The sequence below is a fragment of the Salvelinus sp. IW2-2015 genome, linkage group LG22 (genome assembly GCF_002910315.2).
Source record: "Salvelinus sp. IW2-2015 linkage group LG22, ASM291031v2, whole genome shotgun sequence".
NCBI classification, from domain to species: Eukaryota; Metazoa; Chordata; class Actinopteri; order Salmoniformes; family Salmonidae; genus Salvelinus; species Salvelinus sp. IW2-2015.
Window position 1 is genome coordinate 6356423 of NC_036862.1, and position 20792 is coordinate 6377214.

At 43.9% G+C, this 20792-nt stretch overlaps 1 protein-coding gene across 1 annotated transcript in view; it reads right to left on the reverse strand.

The window, feature by feature from the left end:
• Positions 1-510: 510 nt before the first annotated feature.
• LOC111982626 (prostacyclin receptor-like) overlaps positions 511-20792 on the reverse strand; it is a 69376-nt gene continuing 49094 nt past the window's right edge. The window contains exon 2 of the mRNA XM_024014215.2: positions 511-4609. Coding sequence (XP_023869983.1) covers positions 4283-4609 — 327 coding nt within the window. The 3' untranslated portion in view covers positions 511-4282. The remainder of the gene's footprint in view (positions 4610-20792) is intronic.

Below are 20792 nucleotides of genomic sequence, written 5' to 3' on the forward strand. Positions count from 1 at the left end.
ACAATGACCCAACACACCTCCAGACAGTGTAAGGGCTATTTTACCAAGAAGGAGAGTGATGTAGTGCTGCATCAGATGACCTGGCCTCCACATTCTCCCGACCTCAACCAAATTGAGATGGTTTGGGATAAATCGGACCGCAGAGTGAAGGAAAAGAAGCCAACAAGTGCTCAGYATGTGGGAACTCTTTCAAGACTGTATGTAAAAGCATTCCAGGTGGYGAAGCTGGTTGAGAGAATGTCAAGAGTGTGCAAAGCTGTCATCAAGGCAAATGGTGGCTATTTTAAGAATCACAAATATCAACTAGATTTTGATTTGTTTAACACTTTTTTGGTTAATACATGATGCCATATGTGTTACTTCATAGTTTTGATGTCTTCACTGTCATTCTACAATGTAGAAATTACTAAAAATAAAGAAAAACCCTTGAATGAGTAGGTGTTCTTAAACTTTTGACCAGTAGTGTACATGCGGAAAGTAAATCACACAATAGGGAAGTTACACACGTTATATATACTCTTAATCTTTATTTAGCATTTTCATCTTTTTACATAGGAACATGTACAGCAACCTATATATAACACGTCTAACATGTATTCACATTTKTTACAATWGATCCCAATACTGCAAGAACATATCTGACACCGTATATTCTCAAGTGCAAGAAGCCAGSCTGGAACACACACTGGGTATGTGGCACATCATAGCTCAGGAAACAAAATCACTACAACACACCGCAAAACACAACACAAACCACATACACAAAACATCAAACACAACAGCACAAAACATGCATACAACACAACTGAGAGAACACATAGAAACGTACACAAAAAGGACTTACCACCAGCAAACACAAACGCAGCACTCTTCATGCAATCACTATCAGAGGCTGCGTTTACACAGGCAGCCATATTCTGATCTTTCTTTTTTGTAATTGGCCTATTTAACAATCAGATCAGCTCTAAAGAAATATCTGATGGATGTGAAAATATCAGAATAGCGCAAGCCTACGTAACCGCAGGATCTTCATTTGATCGCCACACTGCATTAAATGCATATGAGCATCATGATGTACATAAATTCACTGAAAACACACATTAACACACGGTTATATTAACAGTATTGCACTTTTCATGTGGCCTCATTTTTTACCAATAGCCTAACCACCGACCAAGAAACAATGTGGACTAAATGTTCAAATCCTTTTGCTGCAGGATTATTTTGCTGTGACAATATAGGTCAAATGAATTAGCTTGATAAGAAGGAGATGCGGTACCCTCTTGAACGAGTGCACTAAGGAATGTCCATACAATATATTGTACAACAGAATAGTGCCATAGACACAGGTCTCTCTCAATGAGCCCATAATGCACCCTAGATTTGACTACCTACAACAGCGTATTGATGACGGAAGTGTTGGATGCAAAGGTTTGGAAACTGAGACATGGATTTAAGACATGTCACGTGCACATGCATAGGATCCATGATCCATTCATCCTTAAAAGAAGATAAAGAGATTGACCCTCTTTAAAACTTGACCATAGATCCAGGGGACATGCACGCAGAAGAGGCCTTCATGTTGTAGGAAGGTGACCTGATGTGACCTAGCCCGGTACGAACAGTTCTGATCGCACGCGCTTACATTCTGTTTCACTACACGGATCCGTGCACGTAAGCGCAMGAGATCAGGATGGTGCGTACGAGGCTAGCTGTGACCTGCATCCCGCACGTCAATTATGTGACAGATCAGAGAGAGACATTTTAAGAGCTAAGAGGGCAAAGAGGTTGTCAATAAAACAGAGCTTAACAAAATCACATCTTTCTCATTCCTGCATGTTGATTTACCACACTGTTGTGAATGTCATTTGAAGATAATGACCTGAATGCCTTGGGCATATGCAAGGGCATATTGTCTGTTTTGTAYATTTACAAGATGTGAAATCATTCAGGAAGTGAGGAAATCTAAATTCCATAAGGTAGTAATAGTGGACACCGCCATACCATCTTTGGTAAGCTAACCAAATTATTAGTAGATATTTTAACAGGAACATTCTTTCCCCAGCTTGGAAATGGAGTTCAGTGATACCTGGACAGAAGACCTAGTGCAATGTTTTCACGGGCTTCACCGGGTGTGTATTTACAGTGCCTTTACAGTGCCTTCAACTATTCATACCCCTTGACTTTTCCACATTTTGTTGTTTCAGCCTGAATTTAAAACGGATTATGTTTTTAGAAATGTTTACAAATTACAAATGAAAAGCTGAAATGTCTCRAGTCAATAAGTATTCAACCCCTTTGTTATGGCCGGCCTAAATAAGTTCAGGAGTAAAAATTTGCTTAACAAGTCAAATAATATGTTTAATGGTAAAGAATTGTCCCTGTGCCCAAGAAACCAAAGGTAACCTGCCTAAATGACTACGGCCCCGTATCACTTACATCAGTAGCCATGAAGTGCTTAGAAAGGCTGGTTATGGCTCACATCAACACCATCATCCCAGAAACACTAGACCCACTCCAATTTGCATACCGCCCTAACATATCCACAGATGATGCAAATCTCTATTGCACTCAACACTGCCCTTTCCCACCTGGACAAAAGGAACACCTACGTGAGAATGCTGTTCATTGACTACAGCTCAGCGTTTAACACCATAGTGCCCTCAAAGCTCATCACTAAGCTAAGGACCTTGGGACTAAACACCTMCCTCTGCAACTGGATCCTGGACTTCCTGATGGGCAGCCCCCAGGTGGTAAGGGTAGGCAACAACACATCTGCCACGCTTATCCTCAACACTGGTGCCCCTCAGGGGTGCGTGCTTAGTCCCCTCCTGTACTCCGTGTTCCCCCATGACTGCGTGGCCAAGCACGACTCCAACACTATCATTAAGTTTGCCGATGACACAATGTTGGTAGGCCTGATCACCGACAACGATGAGACAGCCTTTAGGGAGAAGATCAGAAACCTGGAAGTGTGGTGCCAGGACAACAACCTCTTCCTCAACGTAATCAAGACAAAAGGAGATGATCGTGGACTACAGGAAAAGGAGGGCCAAGCATGCCCCCATTCTCATCGACGGGGCTGTAGTGGATCAGGTTGAGAGCTTAAAGTTCCTGGGTGTCCACATCACCAACAAACTATCATGATCCAAACACACCAAGACAGTCGTGAAAAGTYGTGAAAAGATTTATCATGGGTCCTCAGAGCTTCAAAAAGTTATACAGGAAAACCTGGTTCAGTCTGCTTTCCAACAGACACTGGGAGACAAATTCACCTTTCAGTAGGATAATAACCTAAACACAAGGCCAAATATACTGTACATTGGAGTAGCTTACCAAGATGACATTGAATGTTCCTGATTGGCTTAGTTACAGTTTTGACTTAAATCGGCTTGAAAATCTATGGCAAGACTTGAAAATGTCTGTATAGCAATGACAGAGCTTGAAGGATTAAAAAATATATATAACGTGCAAATATTGTACAATCCAGGTGTGCAAAGCTCACAGCTGTAATCGCTCCGAAAGGTAATTGTAACATGTATTGACTCAGGGGGTGTGAATACTTATGTAAATAAGATATTCCTGTATTTCMTTTTCAATACATTTGCAAACATTTCTAAAAAACATATTTTCACTTCGTCATCATGGGGTATTGTGTGTAATGGGTGAGAAAAACAATATATCTAATCCATTTTGAATTCAGGCTGTAACACAACAAAATGTGGAATAAGTCAAGGGGTGGCAGGTAGCCTWGTGGTTAGARCGTTGGACTTGTAACCGAGAAGTTGCAAGATCAAATCCCCGAGCTGACAAGGTAAAAATCTGTCGATCTGCCCCTGAACAAGGCAAAGAATTTGTTATTAASTGAATTGCTTAGTTWAAGGTAAAAATAAAGTATGAATACTTTCTGAAGGCACTGTATGTTGACAGAGTTCTTTAYCCTTCCAGGGCTGGTTGTCCATAATGAATCCCCCTTAGTGGTCTTCTCCTGCATACATCCATTTCAGTTGCTTGGAGTTTTTTTTGTTTTCAGTGTTTGGAGGCATAATCGCTCACTTTATCCACTCCTTTGCAGTCTTTTTATATGGCACTCACATGTATGAAACATGTATGAATGTATGAAACGTAGCTCATGCATCGGTATACTCATGCATAGGTATACTATATGCATTCTAGTCAACAGTGGATAAGGTAAGTACTAGTGGTCAAAAAAGTTAGTTCTCCAAACCCTAAATCCCGAACCCCTTCCCCCAATTGTCTACTCTCCCACATCCATCCATCCCTAAATCCCATCCTCTTTCCTGCCCCGAGTCCCACCCCCACATAAGAGGCTGGAGTATAGCTTGGGCTGCAAGGAAACAGAGGGCAAGGATTTGGGAGACTCCCTGTGGTCGTCAGGGGTTAAGGAGAAGGTGCAGTGGGCCGTGTTCTTCACCGCTCCCCCCGTGAAGCGGCAGCACAGCAGCGAGCGGAGGTGGCGGAACACGGACTTGCGGAAGATGATGAAGACCCAGGGGTCCACGATTGGGTTGAGGGCCTGGAAACGGAACGCCAGCAGGTTCTCCTGGTCGTCACCCACCGGCTCGATGGCATTGGCAAAACCGGCAATCTGAGGAGGAGAGACATAGAGAGAGAGAGAGAGAGAGAGTTAGATAGAGGAGTTTAGTTTATTAGGATCCCAATAAGCTATTGCACATGCAGCAGCTACTCTTACTCGTCAAAATAAAACGTAAAATAAGTTTTATGTGGAGTGAGATAAACAGCAGAAAAATAGAGTGCTGGATACTAAGGGGTGGGGGAAGAGAGTGACAAGGGAGAAAGAGAGGAGTAAGGACATTATACTGTATAAAATCCCATCACATGCCAGTATACAGGACAGTACAGAACGAGCCAGGCAGACACAGACAGACAGACATCCTGGCCACAGAGAGCAGCTGGCACCAAAAGCATCTCAGCCACCTCATTCMTTTCCTCCGTCTTCAATCCCCTTATTTCCTGTGATATATTCAATAAACAGTCCCATAATTGATTACGTGGCCTGATTGAGTGGTATCGCGTCACAGCGTAAATGTTTCCCTGTTGCTAAGGCCTGGGAGTGAAAAGTAATAACCCAAAAGACGGAGTGGGAGCAGCCCAGGGACCATTACATGTCTGAGCCGTGCCAAATCAGCATGCAGGAGGGWGTAGGAGCGGCACCACGCTCTCTCATCTCCACCATAGGCTAACTAGCCATAACAGACAATATCCTGTAACGCACTGACAGACATTATAAAAAGGCGGAGAACATTGTGCAGACACTGTATTTGGTGTTGCCGTATTGCCACAACCACAGTGAACTAATGTTTCTGTAGAAATGTAGCAATGCCTTTGATGGAAGTGAATCCCCACATTGCACAACTGATGTCAAAATAGTCACACACACACACACACACACACACACACAACACATCACACACACATTATTTTATATCCTCGTGGGGACCTAAAATTAATTTCCACCCAAAATCCTATTTTCCCTAACCCTTAACCTAACCCTTAACCTAACCCTTAACCCACAACCCTAACCACTAACCCTTTACCCTAATCCTAATTGTAACCATAAACTTAACCCCAAAGCGTCCTAATCAAGAGGACTAATGATGGTTGTAGGGGACCACAGATATTGCAATTCATTACATTCATAGGAGTGGAGGATCAATTATAAACACAACATGTTTTCCCTGATTCAGCTGTTCCCTGATTCAGCTGCTGGTCCCAGCTTTTGGCTCACTTATTCATTCACAGTGAAAGGATGGCCTAGGGGTGAAATACGTGTCATCCAATGTGGCGCMCTGAGGGATAGTGAAATAAATCTACCATTGCTGCCATTACTGTAGCCCCAGGCTGAGTTAGAGGACGTATATGTTATATGGGCTGCTCTCGGAGTCTGAACTGCGGCAGTAAGGGTCAGACACAGTTCATAAGACAGTTAAGAGGCCCTATACTGTACAGGCTGACCATTGTGGTCCTCTGTAGCTCAGTTGCTTCAGCATGGYACTTTGCTATGCCAGGATAGTGGGTTTGATTACCGGGACCACCCATATGTAAACAATGTATGCACGCATGACTGTAAGTCAGTAAAAGTGTCTGCTGAATGGCATATATTACTAACCTGGCTGACGCGCGACCCACGTGACCACACAGCAAGCTGTGACTTTGAGAGCTGGTGAAAGCCAGACTAATATATTACAGGCTGTCCATTGTTGGCATTACAAGGCCTCTAAGAATTATGGTTACAAACTAGGAACCTGTTGAACAGTGATAGATGAATACATAATAAAAATGGTTTCATGGTGACAGTGTCCAGGTGGGATGTCACACATTTGTAACCTTTATTTAGGTAGGGGAGTCCCATTGAGAACAAGGTCTCTTTTTTTGAGGGAGCCCTGCATTATAAGACCAAGCAATTATACATTCAAGGCAGGAGCCTAGGAAACATACAAAGAAGAATATACACACAAAAAACAACACAATCATAGAAAAGGAAAGGAAATGCAGGAAATGTGATTTGGATGTGTACTGTGAAAAAAGCCTAAGATGGTGTTTGTTGTTACGTGTTGCCAAAACATCTCACAAAACACTGCTACTGTTGCCACCTTCTCCTTGCCACCCTGCCACATATGGTCCTCTGGGCAGACCTGGTATCCTTTAAGAGGGACACAAATCACGGGCACTGTCACTGAGTGTGGGTTTGGAACGCAGGATTGATGARAGGCATCAGCCGCTGGTTAAACATGCTTCGTACTGATGAATGTGTGTGGTTTATAAGGCTCTGTGACAGGCTGCAGCAGCAGTGCAGTCTGGGGGGGACGATCCATCAGTTGGAAAAGGCATATACAAGAATCATAAAACACATGCACCCACACCTAAGGGTGCATCTACCTGGGTACAGTCTGTGTGGGGCCAGAGCAGGGAAACATGGACACATTATAGGCCATTTGGTGCTGTTGATGGCCTTTGCTATCAGGAAACAGGCCCCATAATGGAAGTCCATAGTGGCCTATTAGTCTCCATTTGGCTCCTGGAGGACTGTTGCGCCCCTTCTCCTTCAGATCCTGTTTCAATGGGATGATAAAGTTATGTGTCTGTTCATCTCAGAGACAGCAAAGCAGTGGATCCCAGAGAGAGAGAGAGAGAGCAAGAGAGAGCAAGAGAGAGAGAAATAACAATTTCCTGTTTTCTTGTATCTTTGTGACCAAAGTCTTGATGATACTGTGATATCTAATGCTGACTACATGTGTTCCTGGGAGTGATAAGACAGAGTGTCAGAGTGACTTTCAAGTGTTTGAAAAATCTAATCAAATAAAAATGTGTTACATACACATATTTAACAAAATGTTATTGCGGGTATAGCAGGGTGAATAGGCCGTGGCTCGGGTGGTTCATGTCCTTGATAATCTTTTTGGCCATCCTGTGACATTGGGTCCTCTATGTCTCCTGGAGTGCAGGTAGTTTGCCCCCGGTGATGCTTTGGGCAGACCGCACCACCCTCTGGAGAGCCCTGYGGTTGCCATACCAGGCGGTGATACAGCCTGACAGGATGCTCTCAGTTGTGAATCTGTAAAAGTTTGTGAGGGTGTTAGGGGCCAAGCCAAATTTCTTCAGCCTCCTGAGGTTGAAGAGGCGCTGTTGCGCCTTCTTCACCACACCGTCTGTGTGGGTAGGCCATTTCAGATCGTCAGTGATGTATATGCCGTGGAACTTGAAGCTTTCCACCTTCTCCACTGCGGTCCCGTCGAAGTGGATAGGGGCGTGCTCCCTCTGCTGTTTTCTGAAGTCCACGATCAGCTCTTTTGTTTTGTTGACGTTGAGTGAGAGGTTATTCTCCTGGCACCACTCTCCCACGGCCCTCACCACCTCCCTGTAGATGGTCTCGTTGGTAATCAGGCCTACTACTGTTGTGTTGTCTGCAAACTTGATGATTGAGTTGGAGGCGYGTGTGGCCACGCAGTCATGGGTGAATGGAGTGCAGGAGGGGGCTGAGCACGCATCCTTGTGGGGCCCCTGTGTTGAGGATCAGCAAAGTGTTGGTGTTGTTTCCTACCTTCACCACCTGGGGGGCGGCCCATCAGAAAGTCCAGGACCCAATTGCACAGGGCGGGGTTCAGACCCAGGGCCCCAAGCTTAATGATGAGCTTGGAGGGTACTATGGTGTTGAATGCTGAGCTATTCCTCTTGTCCAGATGGAATAGGGCAGTGTGCAGTGCGATGGCGATTGCATCGTTTGTGGATATATTGGGGCGTAAAGCAAATYGAAGTGGGTCTAGGGTGTCAGGTAAGGCAGAGGTGATATGATCCTTAACTAGCCTCTTAAAGCACTTCATGATGACAGAAGTGAGTGCCATGGGGTGATATAGTTAATTTAGTTCAGTTACCTTCGCTTTCTTGAGTACAGGAACAATGGTGGACATCTTGAAGCATGTGGGGACAACAGACTGGGATAGAGAGAGATTGAATATGTCCGTAAACACTCCAGCTAGCTGGTCTGCGCATGCTCTGAGGATGTGGCTACGGATATCGTCTGGGCCGGCAGCCTTGCGAGGTTTAACATGCTTAAATGTCTTACTCACATCGGCCACGGAGAAGGAGCGTCCACAGTCCTTGGAAGCGAGCCACGTCGGTGGCACTGTGTTATCCTCAAAGCAGGCAAAGAAGGCGTTTAGCTTGTCCGGAAGCAAGACCTCAGTGTCCACGACGTGGCTGGTTTTCCCTTTGTAGTCTGTGATTGTCTGTAGACCCTGCCACACACGTCTCGAGTCTGAGCTGTTGAATTGCGACTCCACTTTGTCTCTGTACTGATGTTTTGCCTGTTTGATTGCCTTACGGGGGGAATAACTACACTCTTTGTATTCGGCCATATTCCCAGTCAATTTGCCATGGTTAAATGCGGTGGTTCACACTTTCAGTTTTGCGCGAATGCTGCCATCTATCCATGGTTTCTGGTTTGGGTAGGTTTTAATAATAACAGTGGTACAACATCTCCTGTGTATTTGTCAATGTTATTCTCAGAGGTGATCCGGAACATATCCCATCAAAACGCATGGATTTCAATTGGTCAGACCAGCGTTGAATAGACCTTAGCGTGGGTACTTTGGGTTTCTGCCTATATGAAGGAAGGAGCAAAATGGAGTAGTGATCAGATTGGCCGAAGGAAGGGCCTTGTAGGAATTTCAAAAATGTAAGTAGCAGTGGTCCAATATTTTACCAGCGCGAGTAATGCAGTCAATGTGTTGGTAGAACTTTGGTCGCGTTTTCTTCATATTTGCTTTGTTAAAATCCCCAGCTACAATAAATGCAGCCTCAGGTTTCCAGTTTGTATTAAGTCCAGTGTAGTTCTTTGAGGGCCGTCGTGGTATCTGCTTGAGGGGGAATATACATGGCTGTGACTATAACCAAAGAGAATTCTCTTGGGGGGTAATACTGTCGGCATTTGATTGTGAGGTATTCTAGGTCAGGTGAACAAAAGGACTTGAGTTTTTGTATGTTATCACAATCACACCATGAGTGGTTAATCATGAAACATACACCCCCGCCTTTCTTCTTCCCGGAGACTTCTATATTTCTGTCTGTGCGATGTACTGAGAATCCAGATGACTTAATGGACAGGGACAGTATATCCCGAGAGAGCCATGTTTACGTGAAACAGAGAATGTTACAATCCCTGGTGTCTCTCTGGAAGGAGATTCTGGCCCGGAGTTAGTCTAAATTTTTTTATCCAGAGACTGAACATTAACGAGTAATATACTYGGAAACGATGACTAGAACACTAGAAGTCCACTCCGAATACCGCTTCTCCACCGGCTGTGTTTTGGAGCAGCCTTTGGAATAAGTTAAATTGTCCTTGGGGGGAACGATCAAGGATCCAATTCGGGAAAGTCGTATTCTTGGTCGTGGTGCTGGTGAGTTAACGCCGCTCTGATATCCAAAATATATTTCCAGCTGTATGCAATAACCCCCCAAAAATTCTGGCCTAATAATGTAAGAAATAACAAACAAAAAACATACAATAAATAAATACTGCAAAGTTGCTTAGGAGCTAGAAGCAGAGCTGCTATATCTGTCTGTGCCATGAACAGGAGAGGTTATAAACCAAGGTACAGTGCATTCAGAAAGTATTCAGACCCCTAGACTTTTTCCAAATTTTTACGTGACAGCCTTATTCTAAAATTGATTAAATAAATAAAAATTCAGGTCTTTAGAATTGTTTGCAACTTTATAAAAAAATGTAAACTGAAATATCACGTTTAAATAAGTATTCAGGCCCTTTACTCAGTACTTTGTTAAGGCACCTTTGGAAGCGATTACAGCCTCGAGTCTTCTTGGGTATGACGCTACAAGCTTGGCAGAACTGTATTCGGGAAGTTTCTCCCATTCTTCTCTGCAGATCCTCTCAAGCTCTGTCAAGTTGGATGGGGAGCATCGCGTGTTCGATCGGTTTCAAGTCCGGGCTCTGGCWGGGCCACTCAACGACATTCAGAGACCACAAMGTCACTCCTGCATTTTCTTGGTTGTGTTCTTAGGGTCGTTGTCCTGTTGGAAGGTGAACCTTCACCCCAGTATGAGGTCCTGAGTGCTCTGCGGGAGGTTTTCATTAAGGATCTCTGTACTTTGCTCCGTTCATCTTTTCCTCGATCCCAGTCCCTTGCCGCTGAAAAACATCCCCACAGCATGATGCTGCCACCATGCTTCACCGTAGGGATAKTGCCAGATTTCCTCCAGACGTGAAGCTTGGCATTCAGGCTAAAKAGTTCAATTCGGTTTCATCAGACCAGAGAATCTGGTTTCTGATGGTCTGAGACTCCTTTAAGTGCCTTTTGGTAAACTCCAAGTGGGCTGCCATGTACCTTTTACTGAGGAGTGGCTTCTGTCTGGCCACTCTAGCATAAAGGCCTGATTGGTGGAGTGCTGCAAAGATGGTTGTCCTTCTGGAAGGTTCTCCCAACTCCACAGAGGACCTCTGGAGCTCTGTCAGAGTGACCATTGGGTTTTCCTCCGATTGTTCAGTTTGGCTGGGCGGCTAGCTCTAGGAAGAGTCTTGGTGGTTCCAAACTTCTTCAATTTAAGAATGACGGAGGCCACTGTGTTCTTGAGGACCTTCAATGCTGCAGAAATGTTTTGGTACCCTTCCCTAGATCTGTGCCTCCACACAATCCTGTCTTGGAGCTCTAGAACAATTCCTTCGACCTCATGGCTTGGTTTTTGCTCTGACATGCACTGTCAACTGTGGGACCTTATATAGACCGGTTTGTGCCTTTCCAAATCATGTCCAATCAATCTAATTTACCACAGGTGGACTCCAAGTTGTAGAAACATCTCAAGCATGATCAATGGAAACAGGATGCACCGGARCTYAATTTTGAGTCTCATAGCCAAGGGTCTGAATACTTATTTAAATAAAGTATCTGTTTTTATTTGTAATAAATGTGCAAAAATGTCTAAAAACCTGTTTTTTCTTTGTTATTATGGGGTATTGTGTGTAGATTGATGAAAAAAATATATATATATTTAAATACATTTTAGAATAAAGCTGTAATGTAACAAAATGTGGAAAAGGTCAAGGTTTGTGAATACTTTTCGAATGCACTGTATGTCACCATGGTGTCACTGTCAGCAGTCTCCAGATCTTTGGCTTTAACTCAGTGGGCAAATGCAGCAGACAACCAGAAAACCAGGTTTGATACCCAGTTARTATCATCTCTGTCTCCATCTTTCCTTACTCGTTAGACTTATCAGTCACCACCAATGTTCCCTCWAAWWWWWTTCGCCACTGAGCTAATTTCATGTCTTCTGAGCGCAAACTTCCAGCTCTGGTTTACTGTGAACACTGAGGCTGTACCCACTTTAAGTTACAGTTTTAACAGTGGCCAAGTAAGCTACTGTGGCTATTTGATCATAATGCAGGCCTACCAGAGTGGCCTACCATAAAAAACTATGGAGAAAATATATCCCATAACATTTTAACATGGACATTTTCACACCTACTCCCGCTCTGGCGCACGAGGGTGCCAGACTGCCCTTCATTAYGCACACCTGTCACCATCATTACGCGCAGAAGCGCTCATTGGACTCACTTGGACTCCTTCCCTTTGTTGATTGCCCCGTCTATAACTGTCTGCTCCTCCGTTTGTTCCCTGTGTCTGCATTAATGTCATTATGTGTTCTTGTCCAGACGCTGCCCTGTTCCGTTCCATGTCAGTTGATAATTAAAATGTTCACTCCCTGTACCTGCTTCTCGTCTCTACCAGCATCGATCCTTACAGAAATCGCTGTTCTATCATTCAGCCAATGTGTTGTGTTCAATATAGGCCTACATTCCATGAGGGGCTTGACATTAACCTGTTTATCCACTTTATCCGACTTAACTTCAACGGGGCGGCAGTGTTGCAATCTACTGCAGAGATAGCCTGCAGACTTCTGTCCTACTATCCAGGTCTGTACCCAAACAATTCGAACTTCTACTTTTAAAAATCCACCTCTCTAAAAACAAGTCTTTCACCGTTGCCGCCTGCTATAGACCACCCTCTGCGCCCAGCTGTGCTCTGGACACCATATGTGAACTGATTGCCCCCCATCTATCTTCAGAGCTCGTGCTTGCTAGGTGACCTAAACCTGGGACATGCTTAACACCCCAGCCATCCTACAATCTGAGATTGATGCCCTCAATCTCACACAAATATCAATGAACCTACCAGTACCACCCCAAAGCCGTAAACACGGGCACCCTCATAGATATCATCCTAACCAATTGCCCTCTAAATACATCTCTGCTGTTTTCAACCAAGAATCTCAGCGATCACTGCCTGCATCCGTAATGGGTCAGCGGTCAAACGACTCCACTCATCACTGTCAAACTCTCCCTGAAACACTTCAGCGAGCAGGCCTTTCTAATCGACCTGCCGGGTATCCTGGAAGGATATTGACCTCATCCCGTCAGTAGAGGATGCCTGGTTATTTTTTTTAAATGCCTTCTCTCACCATCTTAAATAAGCATGCCCATTCAAGAAATTTAAACCAGGACCAGATATAGCCTTGGTTCTCTCCAGACCTGACTGCCCTTAACCAACACAAAAACATCCTGTGGCGTTCTGCATTAGCATCGAAAAGCCCCCGTGATATGCAACTTTTCAGGGAAGTTAGAAAACTATACACAGGCAGTTAGAAAAGCCAAGGCTAGCTTTTTCAAGCAGAAATTTGCTTCCTGCAACACAAACTCAAAAAAGTTCTGGACATTGTAAAGTCCATGGAGAATAAGAAACACCTCTCCCAGCTGCCCACTGCACTGACGATAGGAAACTCTGTTAACACCGATAAATCACTATAATTGAGAATTTCAATAAGCATTTTTCTACGGCTGGCCATGCTTTCCACCTGGCTACCCCTACCCCTGTCAACAGCACTGCACCCCCACAGCAACTTGCCCAAGCCTTCCCCATTTCTCCTTCTCCCAAATCCAGTCAGCTGATGTTCTGAAAGAGCTGCAAAATCTGGACCATACAAATCAGCCGGGCTAGACAATCTGGACCCTTTTTTCTAAAATGATCTGCCGAAATTGTTGCAACCCCTATTACTAGCATGTTCAACCTCTCTTTCGTGTCGTCTGAGATTCCCAAAGATTGGAAAGCAGCTGCGGTCATCCCCCTCTTCAAAGGGGGGGACACTCTTGACCCAAACTGCTACAGACCTATATCTATCTTACCCTGCCTTTCTAAGGTCTTCGAAAGCCAAGTCAACAAAAGAATCACCGACCATTTCGAATCCCACCGCACCTTCTCCGCTATGCAATCTGGTTTCAGAGCTGGTCATGGTGCACCTCAGCCACGCTCAAGGTCCTAAACGATATCTTAACCGCCATCGATAAGAAACAACACTGTGCAGCCGTATTCATTGACCTGCCAAGGCTTTCGACTCTGTCAATCACCACATCCTCATCGGCAGACTCGATAGTCTTGGTTTCTCAAATGATTGCCTCGCCTGGTTCACCAACTACTTCTCTGATAGAGTTCAGTGTGTCAAATCGGAGGGCCTGTTGTCCAGGCCTCTGGCAGTCTCTATGGGGGTGCCACAGGTTCAATTCTTGGGCCGACTCTCTTTCTCTGTATACATCAGTGATGTTGTTCTTGCTGCTGGTGAGTCTCTGATCCACCTCTACGCAGACGACACCATTCTGTATACTTCTGGCACTTCTTTGGACACTGTGTTAACAACCCTCCAGACGAGCTTCAATGCCATACAACTCTCCAACTGCCCTTAAATACAAGTAAAACTAAATGCATGCTCTTCAACCGATCGCTGCCTGCACCTGCCCGCCCGTCCAGCATCACTACTATGGACGGTTTTGACTTAGAATATGTGGACAACTACAAATACCTAGTTTCTGGTTAGACTGTAAACTCTCCTTACAGACTCACATCAAACATCTCCAATCCAAAGTTAAATCTAGAATTGGCTTCCTATTTCGCAAACAAAGCATCCTTCACTCATGCTGCCAAACATACCCTGTACGCTCTCGTTGGCTGGCCCTCGCTTCATACTCGTCTCCAAACCCACTGGCTCCAGGTCATCTACAAGACCCTGCTAGGTAAAGTCCCCCCTTATCTCAGCTCGCTGGTCACCATAGCAGCACCCACCTGTAGCACGCCACATCCAGCAGGTATATCTCTCTGGTCACCCCCAAAGCCAATTCCTCCTTTGGCCGCCTCTCCTTCCAGTTCTCTGCTGCCAATGACTGGAACGAACTACAAAAATCTCTGAAACTGGAAACACTTATCTCCCTCACTAGCTTTAAGCACCAGCTGTCAGAGCAGCTCACAGATTACTGCACCTGTACATAGCCTATCTATAATTTAGCCCAAACAACTACCTCTTCCCCTACTGAATTTATTTATTTATTTAGCTCCTTTGCACCCCATTATTTCTATTTCTACTTTGCACATTCCTCCACTGCAAATCTACCATTCCAGTGTTTTACTTGCTATATTGTATTTACTTTGCCACCATGGCCTTTTTTTGCCTTTACCTCCCTTATCTCACCTCATTTGTTCACATTGTATATAGACTTATTTTTCTACTGTATTATTGACTGTATGTTTGTTTTACTCCATGTGTAACTSTGTGTTGTTGTATGTGTCGAACTGCTTTGCTTTATCTTGGCCAGGTCGCAATTGTAAATGAGAACTTGGTCTCAACTTGCCTAYCTGGTTAAATAAAGTTGAAATAAATAAATAAATAAAAGTCGCGCGTAACTTAGAGGCCATATTGGTCGGCACAATGTCTTTGATCTCTATTAGATCTGTGACTCTCTCACTTCCCTCCTCCTTTCCTCAGCCTGTTATTATGGTCCATCCTCTGAATTCAGGCTGAAAGGTTACAAACATGGGCTAACTTGTGCGTGCGTCAGTGCAGGCGTTCCCCCCAAGCCTGGAGACTGGCTCATTCAGGGGAGACGTTCCTATTCGGTGGACATTAATCTATGGGGGTCCATAGTGGTCTTTCTATACTCTATTCTCGGAAGCCTGATTGCCTGAGAGTTTTTAAATCTACTTAGTACTGAGAAACTGGTGTGTGTGTGGGTGGGTGTTGAAGGGAGCTAGACTTTATATGATAAATACCCTTTTTAACCCTATTCCCCATAGCAAAACCATTATGGAGGAAAACGTCTAGATGTCTAGCTCCCAGACAAATGTGACTGTGCATTCTATCAGCGTCTGTCAATTAATTACGTCTGTCCACCAAAATTAGAACCAGTCTACACAATCCTTTTGCCATCTGTCTGGGGAATCTGTGTTTGTGTGTGTGTTAGAAAKGCCAAAGGCTATAGAGAGAGTTCAATGCATCCATTAAAACTTGTGCTCAGCAGGCTTCTGTTTATTGACTGGTAACAATAGGGAGAGTTATTACCCGGAAGGCTTAATACCCAGGTGGGTACTGGATCTGCTGTGTATGCACCAGCAACGAACTAAAGATTTATTTAAGTATCCAACTACAATATACATAGACGACCTGTTGTATACAGCCTCTAATGTACCTTTACTGGAAAGAGTATTATGCTCTGAGGGGCACAGTTATAGAAGTAAGCACAATATTGATCAGGCAGGCGCCAGTACAAACATCCCATCAGTGCCTGTGGTCTGATCACAACTCTACTTAGCCTGGCAACAATGCAGATACTGGGCATCGCAGCCCAGAGCTAATACAAGGTCGATATCTCCTCTGTCAGAGAACAACTTCAGAAAGAGGGAGAGAGGGAGATTGAGAGCATTCTCCTTCAGCTCATCACAGATGATTATGACTCACCCACTTAAGAAACAGCAATGAAGCTACATTGTCATCCTGTGCTTTCTTGGCAACTATCTGCATATTGTTGCTAATTATCTGATCATTATCCTTGTATGGTAATCATCGTTAAGCAGTCTTTCTAAAAGATGCCTATTGAAGTAACAAAGAACATATGTTTTCCAGTAAATATGACACTTCTGACTTTATAGACCCATGTTTTCTCCCATCACATTGTTTTTGAAAACATCTACTTAAGTCTTGTTTTTCTAGCCCTGGGAACATGTATGCACGCATCTGCACTCACACACACACACGGACACAGATGTGATATCACTCTCAGTGAGTGGTGTGGCAGCTTRGCTTTGACATCTTTCCACCCACTCAGAATAACCCCTTTTATTTGTGTTTCTCTTCTTTCAGTTCCCTCGCTCGTTCTTCTCCCCCTCTCTCACTCTGTTTCATTCTCCATCGCTCCCCTCCGTACAAGTCTCTCCATCCTCTTATGTTCTCCTGTTTTCCATTGTTGCCATGATCATGATCTCCTCTCACAAGCTCAGCCCTTTCTCTTCTCCTCTCCTTCCACTCCCACTTTCTCTCACGTGCACCTCGGTCTGCTTGCACTCTCCCTTTCAGAAAGCCAGAAAGCTCCTGTTCAGGTTCCAAGTCCTCTTTTGTTACCACTCAGGGGAACTGAGGACAGGTGTTGTAAAAAACAAAAAAATGTTTAAAGACTGTTGACGTGAAGAAGCATGTGGCTCTATATACAGTACAAACACAGTCTGACCCATAAACAGATAGACAAATAGAGATTGAAAAGTGCTGAATCTGCTGTGTACAAGCCAGCACATTACCTGCTGATAGAAACCACATTAAAAGAGGAAGTGGAACCACTTTCCGGTTGCCAAAGAGGAAGACTGGGTGTTTTACAATAAGAACATATAGGCCATGTTGCAATGTCAGTAGGCATGACATGCCAGCAACAAACGCTGACACTACACATCCAAGTATATCTGACCAAATTATGAAAAGACAGGAATTGTACTTTTGAATTCCGTAAAGCCCGTGTGGAAGAGGTGAAAAAATGAGTGTTGTCTATCAACAATGACCAGCCACCAGGGTCTGACAATCTGGATGGAAAATTACTGAAGATAATAGCGGTCGATATGGCCACATCTTCAATTTAAGCCTACTAGAAAGTGTGTGCCTTCAAGCCTGGAGGGAAGCTAAAGTCATTCCAACCAAACAGCCTGTTACTGTTATTTCACAGTAAACAAATTAACAACTGACTTTCAGCACACATATAGGGAAGGACACTCAACAAGCACAGCACTTACACAAATGACTGATGACTGGCTGAGAGAAATGGATTGGCTGAGAGAAATTGATGATAAAATTATTGTGGGGGCTGTCTTGGACTTCAGTGCAGCTTTTGACATTATCGAGCATAGTCTGCTGCTGGAAAAACGTAAGTGTTATGGCTTTACACCCCCTGCTATAATGTGGATAAAGAGTTACTTGTCTAACAGAACACAGAGGGTGTTCTTTAATGGAAGCCTCTCAAACATAATCCAGGTAGAATCAGGAATTCCCCAGGATAGCTGTTAAGGCCCCTTGCTTTTTTCAATCTTTACTAACAACATGCCACTGGCTTTGAGTAAGGTCAGTGTGTCTGAAATGAAATGAAATGATTGGAACACTTAACAATGAGCTGCAGATAGTTTCAGAATGGGTAGCAAGGAATAAGTTAGTCCTAAATATTTCCGAAACTAAAAGCATTGTATTTGGGACAAATCATTCACTAAACCCTACACCTCAACAACGTCTCGTAATGAATGATGTGGGAATTGAGCAAGTTGAGGTGACTAAACTGCTTGGAGTAACTCTGGATTGTAAACTGTCATAGTAAAAACATATTGATACAACAGTATCTAAGATGGGGAGAAGTCTGTCCATAATAAAGCGCTGCTCTAACTTCCTAACAAAACCATCAACAAGGCAGGTCCTACAGGCACTGGTTTTGTCGCACCTAGACTACTGTTCAGTCGTGTGGTCAGGTGCCACAAAGAGGGACTTCAGAAAATTGCAGTTGGCTCAGAACAGGGCAGAACGGCTGTCCTTAAAAGTACACCGAGAGCTAACATTAATGACATGCATGTCAATCTCTCATGGCTCAAAGTGGAAGAGAGATTGACTTCATCATTACTTGTTTTTGTAAGAGGTGTTGACAAGCTGAATGTACCGGACACCCATGCATACCCCAAAAGACATGTCACCAGAGGTCTCTTCACAGTCCCCAAGTCCATAACAGACTATGGAAGGCGCACAGTACTAAATAGAGCCATGACTACATGGAACTCTATTCCACATCAGGTAACTGATGCAAGCATTAGAATCAGAGATTTAAAAAGCAGGTAAAAATACACCTTATGGAACAACGGGGACTGTTAAGAGACACACACAAAGGTGCAGACACACATACGCACACATTGTGATATTGTTGTATGGTGGTAATGAACATTTTGTGTTGTGGATATGTGGTGTTGTAGGGATGTTATATGATATTCAGTTTTATCTTTAGCTCATTCAGTACATACATAGTTCATCGTTTTGTCTTTTTCTTTATATGTAATGTGGGTGCTTTGATGTGTTCGGACCCCAGGAAGAGTAGCTGCTGCCTTGGCACGTACAAAAGTAGAAGGTTTCAGCAATAGGCTGGGTAGGCGTTTACCATTGGATCTTCTCAGGGGTTTTTCAAGATCTAATGACCAGAGCAACTTTCATCTTCCCAAGAACTGCTGTTGATCAATTTCCTGTAAAATAATATGTTGTTTCGAAATCATGAATAAAAATACTAAATGGTTGAGTATATTATGTATCCACCCAGTGTCCCTATGGGTATCACTGAGCGTGGCCATCTTAGAGATCCTATTAAATTACTCACTCCTAATTTTATGACGGCCATGGTATAGTGGACAAATATTCATAATGATGAATATTTTACAAAACCACAAGCATTGGGAAGAGGAGATGGTAATCACCGACTTTAATATCATAAGGTTATAATTTAAAATACAACATTCATGAGTGAAGAACTAAGTGATCATATTTAATCATCGTCATCAAAATGCATGGTAATAATTATACTGCTATTATTCACTTAGCATTAATGTGAACAATTATGGATGATTTCACAGTMATTTTATGGTTTTAATTCCCCCATTGAGCTCTGACCACACATAAGGGATTGGTTTGGATACAGAGTGACGGGATAGCCAGTGCCATGTCGGCCAGGACTCYTTTACTCACGGGACGATGATAATGGGAGAAAGCTGAGGCCCAAATCACATCCAGAAGGAAGGAGAAGGGAAGTGTGGCAAAGAGTCACAAAGGATGTGGGAAATGGGGCAGAGATCATAGCCCATCTTCTCCAGCTATACAGGGTGGGACAGGGACATACAGAGAGAGACYGGAAGGGACAAGAACAGACCAGGATTGACCAGGACACCCCAACAGAGGGAAAACAGGAGAAAAGATTTTAACACAAGGAGGAAGCTTTCCCAATAAAAACGCTTTGTATTGTGATTGAAAATGCTTTCTCCAGTCTTGTGCCCAAATTAGACCAGAAGAAACCTGGCAGGAAATACCAGAAAAGRCAGAATATTTGAGAGGTCACAGAGGAACACCAGACCTCCCCAGAGTCACTTCCTCTGTAGCATAGAATCTATAGATAGTAAACCCTGTGGTTCTGATTTCTGACTGTCACTCTGATGTACAACTGTGATTACCTAGCAGGTAAACTCAACAAAAAAGRAATGTCTTTACATGTGCTCAGCAGGCTTCTGTTGTTGGTGAGGACCTGCCTTATAACAGGCCTATAAGCCCTCAGTCCAGCCTCTGTCTTTCAAAGATAATTCGTAAAAATCCAAATAACTTCACAGATCTTCATTGTAAAGGGTTTAAACACTGTTTCCCATGCTTGTTCAATGAACCATAAACAATTAATGAACATGCACTTGTGGAACGGTCATTAAGACACAAACAGCTTACGGACGGTAGGCAATTAAGTTATGAAAACTTAAGACACTAAAGAGGCATTTCTACTGTCTGAAAAACACCAAAAGAAAGATGCCCAGGGTCCCTGCTCATCTGCGTGAACGTGCCTTAGGCATGCTGAAAGGAGACATGAGGACTGCAGATGTGGCCAGGGCAATAAATTGCCATGTCASTACTGTGAGACGCCTAAGACAGCGCTACAGGGAGACAKAACAGACAGCTGATCTTCCTCGCAGTGGCAGACCACGTGTAACAACMCCTGCACAGGATCGGTACATCCGAACATCATACCTGTGGGACAGGTACAGGATGGCAACAACTGCCCAGGTTACACCAGGGACGCACAATCCCTCCATCAGTGCTCAGACTGTCCGCAATAGGCTGAGAGAGGCTGGACTGAGGGCTTATCGACCTGCTGTAAGGCW